General features: G+C 46.7%; 1 protein-coding gene across 2 annotated transcripts in view; it reads right to left on the reverse strand.

Annotated features, from left to right (window-relative positions):
- The window catches only part of FAM25A (family with sequence similarity 25 member A), a 36015-nt gene that overhangs the window by 15050 nt on the left and 4353 nt on the right, over positions 1 to 16612 (reverse strand). The window contains exons 3-6 of one of the 2 annotated variants that reach the window (XM_036829228.1): positions 14223 to 14393; positions 12737 to 13032; positions 11058 to 11120; positions 8242 to 8375 (exon numbers count right to left, since the gene is read on the reverse strand). In XM_036829228.1, the coding sequence (XP_036685123.1) occupies positions 8242 to 8375; positions 11058 to 11120; positions 12737 to 13032; positions 14223 to 14393 (664 nt within the window). Of the gene's footprint in view, positions 1 to 8241; positions 8376 to 11057; positions 11121 to 12736; positions 13033 to 14222; positions 14394 to 16612 lie in introns of those variants that run through there. The other variant, XM_036829230.1, reaches the window with a different exon arrangement.

The following is a 16612-nucleotide window of genomic DNA, read 5'->3' on the forward strand; positions in this document are numbered from 1 at the left end:
CAAGCAACGTGAGCTGTGCAGCAATCCAGCACAGGTTCATATCCAGCACTGATTTGGCCTGGGAGGTTCAAGATTATTACTTGAACAGGAAAGCCAGCTGCTTCCATCGATGGGTCACAGTCACCAGCCACTACGTACATCTTTGACAGACATGTTCTTGACATTGAAGCCCACATTGTCCCCAGGAAGGGCTTTACTCAAAGCTTCATGGTGCATTTCAGCAGATTTTACTTCATTGTAACATTGAGTGGAGCAAAGGTGACCACCATGCCAGGTGTGAGAACACCAGTCCCCACTCCACCCACAGGGACAGTACCAATACTTCCAATTTTGTAGACGTCCTGGAGGGGCACACACAAGGAATACACCGGCTGGTATTTTGACAAGTCAATCTGTGGGAGAAGTGATCCTCTTGCCTCAGAGGATATATTTTTAGACTAGGTGTCCCAGTGACCCTTTTTAATGGTATTCGTATTGGCCATGTGTTTTTGGCCTTCTCTGGGGTGCGGTTAGCACACACTTCTGGTCTCACCTTTCGGAGACCTGTGGGGAAAGAGCTCTGTCTCCTTTCCTGGGGCTTTCATGAGTGCCATCTGTAGGCTTAATGTGTGTTCTGGTGGGACTCTGATGTCAAGCTGTTCTGGTGAGAAACTTCAGGGTGAGGTCTACCAGAAAGTTAATCAACTCATTCCCCACTGCCAATTTTACCTGAGGCTCCTGTGAGGAATTAGGCGCCTCAAGTCCAAGGGAGTCCCTGGACTGTTCATTCACCAGAGTGTTTCTCTCTTTCTACCATATGAGAGAGGCTCTCATCTTTTGTTTTTCTGCTTATGTTTTGGCCTAGGGCCACCTGTTTTCCTTCCTCAGTGATGACTTACTACCAAAAAAGTGGTGTTTTGTTTTGCGTCTTCTTTCTTCTGTTGTTGTTCCTATTGAACACTTTAAAAGGAACATCTACCAATTGAGAAGGGTTCATTCCAAATGCACCATCTAATCTTTGCAACTTTCTCCCGATATCTGAGGCACTTTGCCCCCACCAAAAGGTCAAATTTACCATTCTAATATTTTCAGGGGCCTCGGGATCTGCATTACTATGACATCTGTACACCTGATAAATCCTCTCCAAAAACTCAGAGAGATCTTCATTTGTTTTGCTGAATTTCTTGAAAATCTTTTGCTTTGGTTCTCCTTTTCAAAGCCCTACCAAGATGCACCAATAACTAGTTCTCTAATAAGGGCATTCTTCCCTCACTGCGGTCCCAATCTGGTTCAGCTGAGGGTACTGCCAAGTGGACTTCAGGTGTAGAGGATCCTCCCTATTAAGGAGGGTTGCAATCTTTCCAATTAAACAAGCCTGAGAAACCCAGCGGGCAGATCATTTGCATTTAGGTTACCTATGAGGTAATGGGGGAAGGGAAATTGCCGTCCCCTGGGAGTGGCTCCTGGCCCAAATTGGGTGCCCCGTCAGTTCTTAGATGGTGATACCAGACCGAGTACCTGAGCCCCAAAACCTAACACACGATTTTGTAATTGATCCCTAGAAGGAAGGGAAGTCCTGAGCCCCAGTGCCAGGAATTGGGGCTGGATAGGAATGGAAGGTGCAGGAGGGGTTGGATATATTGGCCAGGCTAGGACAGCTAGCTCAGCCGTAGGAGTTAAGGTTTGAAGCAACATATCCTCACTCTCATTCCCTTCTTTTTATTTTCCCTGATGTAATAGCATAAATGCTTGCACACAAAGGATTTCATCATTCTTCCCCACTTCTTCACACAATAGCTATAGAATCATTCAAAAGCCACTGTAAAACCATAAATAGCAATTGACTGTCTCTAACCATTAAAGGGATGCCTTTATGCTTTGGCATCAACCAACTGGGATTACAATGCAACTGAAAAGAAACTTGGTTACTGCTGTGACATACAACAATTTATGATAATTACTAAAATTATGACTGATACCGTTTACCAGGATATACCAGAATTTTAGGAGTTCCACATAATTTCTAGAATGTGTATACTAATAACTTTTACCCATATGATACAATCTAAGAAGTTTTATCATCACTTATTTGACAATGCTTCCCACATAATTTAACATACCAAATAAGCCTAATTAGTTTAATATTCCTCTCTCTGAGACAGAGAAAACAAATAATTTGAGGTGTTCCAGGGACCCCTGGGAAAACCTCAAAGTTAGCTAGAGGTCAAGTGAACTTCATTTAGAATTTGATCTTTGGGAAGTTCATCAAAAATATCAAAAAGTTTTGAGCTTCCCTGGTGGCGCAGTGGTTGAGAGTCTGCCTGCCAATGCAGGGGACGCGGGTTGGAGCCCTGGTCTGGGAGGATCCCACGTGCCGCGGAGCGGCTGGGCCCGTGGGCCGCAGCTGCTGAGCCTGCGTGTCTGGAGCCTGTGCTCCGCAACAAGAGAGGCCGCGATGGTGGGAGGCCCGCGCACCGCGATAAAGAGTGGCCCCCGCTCGCCGCAGCTGGAGGGGGCCCTCGCACAGAAACGAAGACCCAACACAGCCAAAAATAAATTTAAAAAAAATATATATATATCAAAGAGTTTTAACCAGTGATAAAATATCTCAATGGCAAATACAGATCACTTAAAGAAATAATTACCAAAAGCAGTTCAATATTTTAAGAAAACTTTGTCCTCTTAGAAAACCAAATTCAGGTTTTATACCACTTTACCTTTAAAATTTGTTTTCTTAAATTCAGTCTAATCTTAGCCAATCCCTATCATGCACAAAAAACTCTTTCAGTGTTCCTCCTCCAAAAACCTTCCACAATTTTCTGTATCCATATTCTATATCCATCCATTTTCTGTATCCATATTTATACTAATATTTATTTTACTTCTATTTCTATTTGTAGCTTTTAGTGATTTTAGGAACCAAGTGGAACCTTTCTCTTCTTCCTGAGAATGCCCCACTCTTAGATTAATTAATCCCTATTAATCTGTCCCTCACTTTTTCCACTCAAAAACAGCCAGCTCTAAAACAAAACCACCTTTTTCCCTTTAACAAGATGTGTTTTCATTCCTCATACCTTCTTTGCTGAAAACACACATCCTACATCTTGCATACTGAAATGCTCCCTTTATACCTCTTAACTTTAAAACCTTAATCTCTAGTGAAAAATCAAGAAGTAATTGTAAAACCATCAAACCAGCATTTCCTGATTGACAAACTTATGCTTTAGTCTTCTTCTTCTAAGAAGGCAAATGTAGGTAAACTTAGACCTGTCCAGCAATTAATGTTCTAATATTTTATCCTATTTGAAATGACCCAGAGAGTCAATGAATTCTCTTCATTTAACTTAGTTTAGTTTCAAGTTATGAAAATCTGGAGAAACTATTTTAGATAGACATTCCCCAAACATAATTATTCCTATAGAGTTTACCTAAAACTCTTACCTCATATACCTCTATTTTATTTAGTTAAAATCTTTGTCATATTATTATCTTCTTGCTGACAAACTTTGTTAACAAGAATAGGTATTGGGACTTCCCTGGTGGTGCAGTGGTTAAGAATCCACCTGCCAGTGCAGGGGACATGGGTTCAAGCCCTGGTCTGGGAAGATCTCACATGCTGTGGAGCAACTAAGCCCATGTGCCACAACTACTGAGCCTGTGCTTTATAGTCCGTGAGCCACAACTACTGAGCCTGTGTGCTGCAACTACTGAAGCCCGTGCACCTAAAGCCTGTGCTCCACAACAAGAGAAGCCACCACAATGAGAAGCCCACGCACCGCAACAAAGAGTAGCCCCTGCTCGCCACAACTAAAGAAAGCCCGTGCGCAGCAACAAAGACCCAATGCAGCCAAAAAATAAATAAATAAATTTATTTAAACAAAAAAAATAGGTCTTATTTGATTTCTAGCAAACTTAGGTACAATAACAGTATTATACTTAATGTTGATGACTCTAAAGACATGTCTGTGGAAATCAAACCAACAAGCTTACACAAACCTTAATACCAGAAATTAATTCAATACTGAGTATTTCCTAGATCACATGAACCCAGAATTCATTCTAGCTAGTTTTTTATATTTGAGTATTTATATAAGTGCTTAATTTCCTTTAAGCCAAATAAATAGAGCTTTTTTGCAAATTAATGTTGGCAGTGCTACACATCTGAAACATGTACAAACACAGGGACCTCACAGTTCCCATTCCAACATTTCAGCCATGAATCAAGTACAACAATGTAAAACTAATCAGTTACAAAAGAGGCTGGATTCAAACTGGGTTTCTGGCAGATGGGACAAATCAAGATCACCGGTGTAGATGGCTAAACCCTTTTTACTAATATTTATTTTACTTCTATTTCTATTTGTAGCTTTTAGTGATTTTAGGAACCAAGTGGAACCTTTCTCTTCTTCCTGAGAATGCCCCACTCTTAGACAAGAACAGACAGAGTTTTTTGGTTTGGTTTTGTTTAGTTTTTTCTGTTCCTTTCCTCCATTTAACATCAGTAAAAGTTTTAAATATCACAAAACTGATTTGGCTGTAAATGGAGAAACAGTACCAAACAAAATGAAATGAAAAACCCAAACGACAAACAGAAAATCCTAAATAAACCCTCAAGTTTGGTCTTGGGGTTTTACATATACCAACAACACAGGAGACCATAAACAAAGTACTTAACACAGCAAGGAAAGCAGTGCATGGTGCACAGGGTCCCAAGATAGCCCTGCCTAAATCCTTTGTGCAGATCCTAACAGGTACTGTGGCCACACATTGTTACGATAAAGTATCATCTTCCTCTCACCCATGGGTTCATAGCTGTAATCAGATCACTTATCCAAAACGAGCCTCAGAGGACTTCGTTTAGGGATAGTTAAAACATTCCCCATTTTTAAAGACAGAAATTCAAGACAAACAAAACACAAACTGCACACACAAATGCTAGCATCCACAGGAACAAACGAACCGGTTCACAAATTAGGTAAAAGTCCGACAACTCTTTCCTCTCTCCAACAGTGCACCCCACTCAAATACAAAACAAACTGGCTTATTCTGGAGAAAAAGCCCCAAACAGAGGAAAAAGTTCCCGGCTGTACACACCGGAGCGACTTACCCTACTGTATGGAGCTTGCTGGCTCCCAAACGTCGATTTGTTGCTCCAACTGTCAAGCTCTGGGGAAGCCGGTGCCACTTTGGGGAATTTTGAAGGGAAAGATCCTCAGGACAAGCTGTCTGGCAGCTGCTAGGGCCTTACCCCAAAATTCCCCATCCAGGGCTGGCTAGCCACAAGTAGCAAGGCTCCTGGCTGGCTGCGCCAAAATTTGTTACGAGTCCAAGGTCGTGCTGCTCACCACACTACAGGCCAATAAATCAAGAAATGAGTTGCTGGGGAGAGGAATAGTGACTTTATTCAGAAATCCAGCAGACCAAGAAGATTGTGGCCTCACGTCCCAAAGAACCATCTTGCCAGAGTTAAAATTCAGGCTCCTTTTATACTAATAGGGGAGGGAGTAGCGTCAAACACTTGTGGTTTCCATCAGCCCCTGAGGCGATGTGTTAATTTCTTCCTCCCTGCAGTCATTCACAGATGGGCCTGGTCAGGATGTTCCCAGTGAGCTAAACAAAGGTATTTTAGCTTAATGCTCATTACCTGGGAGGCAGGGTTCCCAGAGATGGGCCCTTATGTATAATTTAAGCTTACAGGCAACATCCCTTTAGTGATTAGCTTGTAATAGAATACAAAGGTTCTTCCCTATTACATTGGTTTTCAAGGCTTGCAGTGGAGCTGGAAAGGTGGCGGGGAGAGATGAGAAAAGAATAGGGAGAGTTAAAAACATTACAAAGCTCGCTGTTCTTAAAAAAAGATTGCTTTTAATTTGTTTTATGTCAATACTCCCTGGATTACTGTAAGCCTTTGGTTAATTTCCAGAGTTCTGAAAAAAGTTGATTCTGACCATATTTTTGTCAGTTTTCTCATGATTTTTATGGAGAATTTTTGGAGGTCTTGGAGAAAGTCAGCAATTTTCTTTGACATCACTCTTGATTGCTTCTTATAACACGCTTAGAGCCTGGGGTTGATGCCATGCCCCTCACTGTACAATACACACAGTAAAAAGAAAATGAGAGATGCAAGTATCTATTTTAGAACAGCACACTGCAAGGTGAAGTTAAAGGAACGTGGGAGTGCTTCTCCAATTCTCTGTGAAGGAGGTCCGGTTTTCTGGATTTTTTTTTGTTCCTTAACCTCATTCATCATGATATGTGGTGCTACTTCCTCTACTTCGATCACACTCTTGGAGGTACAGGCGATGCCCAATTGCTTTAAGAGTTTCTAAACACTCTGTTTCATTACTTTCCTTGTTGCCAAGTGGCAACAAAGTTTGAAACCAGCAAATTTTGAGTAGCACTTAATTAGGAAGCAACCTTCAATAAGCTAGTATGTGGCCTCCACACCCACATTTTAAAATATATGCATTGGTTTTCTCTTAAATTCAAGCATCATGGAAATACATAATATAAAAAGTGAGGATTCCTCATATTCCCACAGAGTTGAACACTGTTAGTATTTGCTATATATATGCTACCAGTTTTCTTCTATTCCTATGTGTTTGCTTTGTAAAAATGAACTTATTCTACATATATTTCACAAACTATTAACTTATTTGTACATGTTCCCTAATGATATATGTATATTTTCCTCATTCTTAACAGACACAGAGTATTCCATTTCATATAAATGTGATAAATGTTAACCAGTCGTTAGGTGGCCATCTAAGCACAAGTCCCATTTTTCAAGCTAAAGCATTATAATACACTAGAAGTAATAAGTGTCAACTCTATATTGTCAAATCTAATAAGCAGAGTAAAGCTTGCCATCCAAGTAATTTCTAATTATCATTTTAGGGTGTTTACAATCTCTTGCTATCATTAATATGTCAGAATGTATCCTTGCCCTTCAGGCCTCTGTCTGTACACCCAAAGAATAAAGTCTGGTAAGCGAACTGCCATCCAAAGAGGCTGTTCTGGTCAATACTCTGTTACGGCCTATATGGGAAAAGAATCTAAAAAAAGAGTGGATATATATATTTGTATAACAGATTCACTGAGCTGTACACCTGAAACGAATACAACATTGTAAATCAATTATACCCCAATAAAAATTTAAAAACAAAAACCCTGCATAAAGCAAAAAAAACTTCATTTGTCTCCTAAAATTTAAAAAAACAAACAAAGAGGCTGTTCTGGTTGACATTGCCACCCACAATCCACATCCTTTTGAGCGTGGGTTTGGATTGGGAGAACTCAAAAGTCATCAGAACCCAAACCAAGATATAAGGTCCATATCTAGCTGGACAATAGCGAATGTTCCAAGCCAGAACATTGGATATTCCTGGGTCGTTCAGAAACATGTGAAGCCAATTCTGAAAGAACACCAGAAATATGGGGAGCAACTAACTCATTCCACAAAACACCATTTCTTCTAATTTCCCCTAAGAACAAGTAACTTCCAGCAGGATAAACAAGCGATGCCATATCTTTACAAGTCATTTCCTTTTTCTTTAATCCAAAATGTTAAGCTAAATGCTATTTAAACATGTTTAACTTTAATGGTACTGACTCACTCGTGGCAGGAAGGAGAGAAGGCCAGGCATTGTGACCCACTACCGCCAGTTAGGCCTAACCCAAGTCTCTGAGTGGAGATCTGACAGCAGCTCCAGCAGCAAACAGGTAGTGAACTCAGTTTCTCCATGACCTGATTCTGTGACTGTCCAGCAGAAACGCTTCTCTGAAGCCTCTTTCAGAACATGAAGCAGCTCAACCTGCCTGAGCCTGCCCAGCTAACCCCTCAGTCAGGTTGGTCTGTTATCTTCCCCGATTGCTGTAAGAATATTTCAAGGAAAACGCAAAGAACACATAAGCTGAATTGTGGTCCTCCCCTGGGGTGTCCTTGAAGCACTGAGGTGTCTGAAAGCTATGTATAGCTGCTGGGGAAATAGGCTTTTAAGAAATGTAGCACAGACACTAACAATTCTCAAGAGCTCCTTGCTGACATGAGAAGTCATAATGTGAGAGCAGCACATCTGATTTATCACAGGGACCTATCTGACCCCCAGTGGGTGCCAAGGTGCTGGCCTCTTGTCCTTGCAGAGTGGACACTCAGGACATACGCAATGTTTCCACCCAAATAGGAACAAACCCAGGGCTCAGTGTACACATTTCACAGCTTTTTATTGCAATTCAGGAAGAGCCTGCTGGTGGCAGGCATGCTCACTGTCCCAGTTTGCCCAGGCCTTCTGCTGCGTGCGTGACAGCATTTGTGACTGTGTTGGTCACCGTCTCAGTGACTTCCTTTACCACTTTGTTCCCTGTCTCATGGGTCTTCTTTAAAGCTTCAGCAATGGCTGTCAGGAAGAAAGGATATCCAGGTGAGCAAAGTAAACAATTCAAGTCACTCGCTGGGTTGGAGTCACCTGGAGTGGCCTGTGGGATGCGGCAGTCTTACCTGGTCATGCCCTGGAGGAGTCTGTGGGGCAGAGGGCAGCACAACTCCTGGAGGAATGCATTCAAATTTGCTTTTATTTCTCCAAACAGCTTGCATTTCTCCAACTATTAGTGAGACAGAGCATCTGCTTGTGGGTGTACTGCCTACTCATGTTTCATTTTTCTGTGAACTGCCTGTTTATACCTTTTGGTCATTTTTATATTGGGCTATCATTTCTTTTTTTTTTTAAACATCTTTATTGGAGTATAATTGCTTTACAATGGTTAGTTTCTGCTTTATAACAAAGTGAATCAGTTATACATATACATATGTTCCCATATCTCTTCCCTCTTGCATCTCCCTCCCTCCCACACTCCCTCTCCCACCCCTCTAGGTAGTCACAAAGCACCGAGCTGATCTCACTGTGCTATGCGGCTGCTTCCCACTAGCTATCTATTTTACGTTTGGTAGTGTATATATGTCCATGCCACTCTCTCACTTTGTCCCAGCTTACCCTTCCCCCTCCCCATATCCTCAAGTCCATTCTCTAGTAGGTCTGTGTCTTTATTCCCGTCTTACCACTAGGTTCTTCATGACCTTTTTTTTTTTTTTCTTAGATTCCATATATATGTTAGCATACTGTATTTGTTTTTCTCTTTCTGACTTACTTCACTCTGTATGACAGACTCTAACTCCATCCACCTCATTACAAATGCCTCCATTTCATTTCTTTTTATGGCGGAGTAATATTCCATTGTATATATGTGCCACATCTTCTTTATCCATTCATCTGATGATGGACACTTAGGTTGCTTCCATGTCCTGGCTGTTGTAAATAGTGCTGCAATGAACATTGTGGTACATGACTCTTTTTGAATTATGGTTTTCTCAGGGTATACGCCCAGTAGTGGGATTGCTGGGTCGTATGGTAGTTCTAGTTTTAGTTTTTTAAGGAACCTCCATACTGTTCTCCATAGTGGCTGTATCAATTTACATTCCCACCAACAGTGCAAGAGGGTTCCCTTTTCTCCACACCCTCTCCAGCATTTATTGTTTCTAGATTTTTTGATGATGGCCATTCTGACCGGTGTGAGATGGTATCTCATTATAGTTTTCATTTGTATTTCTCTAATGATTAATGATGTTGAGCATTCTTTCATGTGTTTGTTGGCAATCTGTATATCTTCTTTGGAGAAATGTCTATTTAGGTCTTCTGCCCATTTTTGGATTGGGTTGTTTGTTTTTTTATTGAGCTGCATGAGCTGCTTGTAAATTTTGGAGATTAATCCTTTGTCAGTTGCTTCATTTGCAAATATTTTCTCCCATTCTGAGGGTTGTCTTTTGGTCTTGTTTATGGTTTCCTTTGCTGTGCAAAAGCTTTTAAGTTTCATTAGGTCCCATTTGTTTATTTTTGTTTTTATTTCCATTTCTCTAGGAGCTGGGTCAAAAAGGATCTTGCTGTGATTTATGTCATAGAGTGTCCTACCTATGTTTTCCTCTAAGAGTTTGATAGTGTCTGGCCTTACATTTAGGTCTTTAATCCATTTTGAGTTTATTTTTGTGTATGGTGTTAGGGAGTGTTCTAATTTCATACTTTTACACGTACCTGTCCAGTTTTCCCAGCACCACTTACTGAAGAGACTGTCTTTTCTCCACTGTATATGCTTGCCTCCTTTATCAAAGATAAGGGCTATCGGGGCTTCCCTGGTGGCGCAGTGGTTGAGAGTCTGCCTGCCAATGCAGGGGACACGGGTTCGAGCCCTGGTCTGGGAGGATCCCGCATGCCGCGGAGCAACTGGGCCCGTGAGCCACAATTGCTGAGCCTGCGCGTCTGGAGCCTGTGCTCCGCAACAAGAGAGGCCGCGATGGTGGGGGGCCCGCGCACCGCGATGAAGAGTGGCCCCCGCTTGCCGCAACTAGAGAGGGCCCTCGCACAGAAACGAAGACCCAACACAGCCATAAAAAAAAAAAAAAAAAAAAAAAAAAGATAAGGGCTATCATTTCTACTACAAATATTTTTGCCCAGTTTGTGGGAGGTTTGGCTTACAGTTTTTTTTTCACTATGGAAAATTTTGAAGTTTTATATTGTCCAATTTACCTAGTATTTCCTTTATAGCTGTTGGATTTTCTGTCATCGTTAAAAAGATCCTCCCTCCTCTGAGATTATGCCAAAATCTATGTTCTAACAATTTAATAATTTCATGTATTTATATTTAAGTCCTAATCCATCCGGAATCTATTTTGTTGTAAGGAGTGAGATACACACGTGCTTTTTTACATCGTGATACTCACAGCACAAACATATAAACATTTATGGAAATATGTATTCGTGTAAATATATAATTTTGTGTCTCAAATGTTTTGTTCCAGCATGCCTGCACCTGGTCTTTTGTGATGTCATCCTCTTAACATTCCACAGAGAGAACTATCTAGATGGAACCTGCTTTAGCAAAGTACGGCCTGTGACCTCAGATGAGCACAGATAATTACACACCAACTGAAAGGATGCCACACTGGGGTCAAGGTGTGATCTGGTTAGGCAAGGATCAGGTTGCTGCCAGCACCCAGCTTCCCTCCTTCCCCGCCCCGACCTTGGCCATACCGTTCTCTCCAGCCTCCTTGGCAGGCTCCACCACCTCCTTCACCACTCCCTCCACGACATCAACTGAAACGATAAGACAAGCCCAGAGTGAGAGCACAGTGTAAGCTGCCTGTCCTCACAGCAGGTCCCAGACAGCCCTGGATACCCTGGCAGGGGCTCGGGGATGCCACCCCCGCCAGGACAGGACAAGCTGCTCCCAAGAAGGGCCCCCAGCTGGCTTCCTTCAGAGACCAGAGAGGGGCTCGGCTGGCAGGAGATAAGCTGAGTGAGCCAGGTAAAGGCACACAGCTCTCCATGCCCCTTGGCCAGCGAGGCCTGGAATGCCAACGAGTGGGCCCTGCTGCTGGCTGGGGACCTGGAGGCAAGGCCGGGCCTGTTTCCCAGGTCACCAGGCCTCTCAGGCGAGCTGCGGTCCTGCCTGTGGCCAGACGGAGGCTGCGCTGCAGCGGGAGGCTGAATGTCAAAGCTCCCTCCGGCAGCACCAAGTCCCCAGAGCAACTTCTCCAGCACCACGAAACTCTCTGCCCTCCCAGGTTGGTAACGGGCTAGCCCTGGAAGACGCCACGGTCAGAAGAGCTGGCTCAGCTTCTACCTCCTAGAATCACCTCCACCGCTTGGGTCCCTCGTGTGCAGACTGGGAGTGACACAGCATTCAGAGAGTTGGTGAAAAGAAAGGGGGTGCTCAACAGCAGCTGCAGAGTTCAAATGAAACACAAACAGGTTTGCAGCCCTTTAGAAAGAGAACAGCAAACTCGGGCACAAGCTGTTTTTCACAAAACGTCCAACAGGTGGGGCCTGGATCAGCATCCCTGCAACCAGCGGCTGACGTACAAAAAAGGATTTCTGGGTTTTTTGTTTTGGCTGCATTGGGTCTTCGTTGCGCGGGCTTCTCATTGCGGTGGCTTCTCTTGTTGCGGAGCACGGGCTCTAGGCACGCGGGCTTCAGTAGTTGTGGCTCGCGGGCTCTAGAGCACAGGCTCGGTAGTTGTGACACATGGGCTTAGTTGCTCCACGGCATGTGGGACCTTCCCGGACCAGGGATCAAACCCTTGTCCCCTGCACTGGCAGGTGGATTCTTAACCACTGTGCCACCAGGGAAGTCCCTGGGGACTTTGAAGAAACTGAAAATGTCCTTTGTGTAAACCCTGGGGGCTGACTTTGAACAGAATCAGACTCAGTGGTTTCTTAAGCAAGAAATCTTTGAAGCTTTAAAGTTATGGTAAAAATTAAACTCCATTTTCTTGTCTGTATAGGATACTCGGAATAGGCTGTTTTAATACTGAAGGGCCCCTCCCTGCTTTCCAGAGGGACGGATTTAAGCCACCAGCTGCTCACCCAGCACCCTGGCTCCCCTCTCGCCACCAGGGGCCTCCTCTGAGCTGCCCCCTCGGGGCCTCAGCCACAGACCCCAGGAATGTAACAAGCCCAGGGGGCAGAGCAGGTCTGACAGGGAGGGTTGCTTGGGGCAGTGGACCCCTCATGGCTCCTCCCCGAGGTACCTTCCTCAGCTTCCATAGCCCCCCACCTCCATCCTGTCCCTATGTGGCTGATCAGCCACAGTTCCCCATGGGGTCAAGGCCTGCCCCCGTCCTGCCGGGATCAGCACAGGCCCAGCTGAGTCTGTCCCGATCCCCCAGAGGCAGGACGGTGCACGTGGAAAGGAGCCTCGGGGTCCTTACCAGCTTCCTCGGTGGCCTTCTCGGTGCGGTGGGCCAGACCCTCGGCGGCAAGCTTCCCCAGGCCTCCCAACATTGCGCGGCGACAGGTGGTGATCAAGCAGGATGCTGGGGCCTGAACCAGTCTGCTTTTATAGATGCCTTTGATGCCTGGCTGGGCTCTGGGGCAGGAGCCCTGGCTCGGGTGGTGAGTCAGCGCAGACGGCAGGAGGAAGAGGCTGGGTGGAGCCACCCCAGCGTTGTGGCTGGGCAGTGCCCCTCTGGCAGCATGAGACCCACACACCCCATATCCTGGGACCCTGTGAGGGGCAGGGACAGGGAGCAAGGTGAGGCTGGACAGAGAGATCAGCTCTGGGACATGCCCCTACCCCAAGGCAAGAGGCCCGAGTGCCCTGTGGGATGAGAGGCATTTGGGGACCGCAGCCCTGCCAGCCCCCTAGGCTCCCCGCAGCCTAGGCATGGTACCTAGACAAGGGCTAGGACTTCCAGCCTGCTGCCCACAGTCTCTAGAGTGATCTAATCAAGGGTTTAGGGTTTTGTGGGTCTGGGGACCAGGGCGGCCCCTCAGGCCAGGAATACAAGTGTAATGGGGGTCGCTGCCCTCCCCATTCCCAAGGACCTCAGTTCTGGAGAGTGGCTTTGCAGCCTCCCCTGGACAGGTTGGGGGGCGGGAGGAGTCAGGGCCATGCCTGGCCCAAGGCAGAGGAGGACACAACATTGACCAGAAGCCTAGTCATCCCTGGCTTGCAGTCACCTGGTTCTCACTCATGGGAGCACCTGAGTGACCCAGCACTGAGGTAGCCAGCATGTGAGGGAACCCAGCCCGCCCTGCGCCTTGGGGCCTGGCCTCTCAGGGGAGCCCTGTGAAGTCAGCAGTGCCCATCCAGGAGGTTCTAGGGGAGTAGATGGAGGACCCCACTACCAACTGGGGAGGTGCTTCTGGCCGTAGCAAGAGTTCCCAGAAAGCAGCTCTACTAGCCCCTAATGCACCACACACATGCTGAGGGAGCCAGGCTGCCTCCCTAGTTACTCAGGATGGAGAGAGATGCCTCAAGTCACACACCACATGCTGCTTCCCTTAGTCACTAGCCCAGCCTGAGCCTCAGTTACCTCATCTATAAAATGGGGGCATCCATGCCTGCCTGGCCTTGTCACTGACAGCTGGTGGAACTATGCGTGCAAACTCTTGGTAAACATCTGTTACCACCTCCTCGTCACTGATGTGCTAGGCAGGGGCTGCATGGCAGTGAGCCCTGACCAACCAGTGGGTGGAGCAAAGAGTGGCAGGGGTATGAGCCTGCCTCGGAGTGAGAGGGCCTGGAAATGGGACCCGCCACCACTGGCCAGGAGTCATGGAGGAAAGGCCCTCCCAAGGCCCTACTCATAAAGTCCAGGCCTGGGGCAGGAGTTTGAGACTGCTCCCCCCATGTAGGCTCCCTCATTCCTCAGAGGGGTCCAGGAGGGTGTGGTGGGTCTAATTAGTGTTTACCTGACACAGGCTTTATGGAGCTGAGTGGTACTGGGAGGCCCTGGGCAGCGGCCGGCCGCCCTGGGGTGGGCAGTGGATACTGTGGGCAGCAGGAACTCTGGGTCACAAGGCCACAGCCCCACACGTGCCACTGGCAGGAGTAGATCAAGTCTTAAACAATCTGGAGAGTCCCTGTAAGAAAAAATACACTACTACTCTCTTGCAAGTTTTATAAATATATATGCATGACCCTGTGGACTCAGAAGGGGCCATGACAGTGAGGGCCCTGGAGCTTCAGCAGATCCAGATGACTCTGGCCTCCCCTTGCCACAGCCAAACACCAGAGAGCTCTGCTCACAGTATCAGGACAATGCTGCCAAGGGTGGGGGCACTCCTGGGACATGGCTGGTGGGAACTGGTCTGAGAGACCCACAGAGATGCTCCCTAGGCCCATCAGAACCCCTTCCCTGTTTCCTCTGATGTGTGTGTGTCCCCCAACCCCAGAGGGGTCCTTTGCGCTGAACTCCCTGTCAGGATGGCAGTGTCACCCACCAGGTCTGGGATGGCTTCCAGACCCCACGACCCCTCCTCACCAGGGCCCACCCTGGGGTACTCTTCACCATCCCCCTCTCCTCAGGAGCTCACCAGCTCCTCGACAGGCCCTGGTCAGGGCTCGGCCACTCAGTGGGACTCCAGCTGCACTTTTTCCCTCCCTGTCAGACTGCTGTTGCCCTCACCCCATCCCCCCTGCCCATGGGACCCTCTCCTCCTTAATGCATGGCCCCAGTGTGAGCACCCAGACTCCAGTGAAAACACACCATGACCCCAGATCTCCTGGCAAGGCTGGGTTCAGGCACAGGTCCCAAATGCCCAACAGGGGGAAGGCAAGAGAGCAGGAGAGGCCAAGCGGCCCAAGACAGGACTTGGGCCCCAGACCTTGGTGCTCTGGCCCACATCCAGTCCCACAGGCCTTCCCACTCTAGCTCTGACCAGCTCTCTGTCCTCTCAGCTCAGCCCAGCCCATCTGTGGCTCCCAGCCAAAGAAACTAGGACAGCCCAAGACCCTCCTAACCGGGATTCTGGTCTGAGGGGTTGGGTGACTCCGGCAGTGAGCAGTGTTACCTGCCTGGGTGAGGTTGAGATGACTCAGGTGGGAACGACCCCATCTTGGAAGAAGCCTGGCCCATGCTGGGCCCCAACAGAGCAGGCCTTGAACACAGGCACCCATGCCAGCCTGTCCTGAGTCAGAAGGTCAAGTCCTGCACTTGGGGCGGGGAGAATCGAGCCTTGACAAGAGTCAACTAATTCTCCAAGTAGAATCTGCTCAACAACCCAGTCTGGCAAAGGACCAGTTGACTACATCATCAAGTCAGGAGAGTCAATTTTTCAAACAGCAATTTGCCAACTGAGCAATTAATAATTCTGAAAAAAAAAAAAAAACTGAGTACTTAAATACTTAGGGCTGTCTTATGTCTGAGGCATGACGATTTTTTTTCTCCTGTGATTTGAACTGCAAATGCCATGAATGTCAAGAGTTTTATGACTGTCATCCTGCCTATGCTTTCTCTTACTTCTACTTCATGGACTTGAGCTCCCAGTATATACAGCCCACATATCTTGCACATACAGACCCCTCCCAGCCACAGGGAGACTAGACTCCTGGAGACTTGGTTTGTCAGTCACCAAAGGAAGACTTCCCCAGCAGATCAGCACTCATACATCCATGGGTGTCAGTCGGGGTTCCGGAAAAAATCAGAGGGCACATCAAAGGGATACCTGAGGAAAGGGACAGTTCACAAAGGTGTGGACAGACTTAAGGGAACCAATGAGGGATGGCGAGGCCCCTAGCGACCAGGAGCAGTGGGAGTTGTTTCCTCCCTGGGCCTGGAGGGGCTGTAGACCCCGAAGAGAGCTGCAGCTGTAGGAGAGGGTCAGCAGACAGGAGCTGCAGCTGTCAGCAGAGGAAGAGGGCCACTGCCCAACCATGCCCAGCAAGAAGGAAGCAGGAGGAATAAATTCCTCTCCTCTTCTTCTCCATCTCCTGTCAATATGCCCTATTGGCTGAACCCAACTAAGTCCTGAGGGTGAGGGAGCCCGGGTGATGCAGTTCAAGAGGCAGGTTACCAGGGCAAGGGCAGGGAGGAGAGGATGTGGATTCTCGGTAAACAGAGAACACCAGCTCAGCCTGCCAGACTTCTAAGTCTGGAAGCAACATGGCTGCAGCTTAATTCTTAATTCAGCCCATTTCTCCTTCCTGAAACTCTATGGGGTAACAAGAACACAGGAAGAAGAATTTTTAAAAGCCCATCACCAACTCACACATCAAATTTAACTTTTCTGAAGTTAAGTGTCACTCTCTCCTCATCTCTGCTACCCTGTTGCCATTCCCTCCTTCTTTCCACTGCCTTCCC

The sequence above is a fragment of the Balaenoptera musculus genome, chromosome 16, assembly GCF_009873245.2.
Source record: "Balaenoptera musculus isolate JJ_BM4_2016_0621 chromosome 16, mBalMus1.pri.v3, whole genome shotgun sequence".
Lineage (NCBI taxonomy): Eukaryota > Metazoa > Chordata > Mammalia > Artiodactyla > Balaenopteridae > Balaenoptera > Balaenoptera musculus.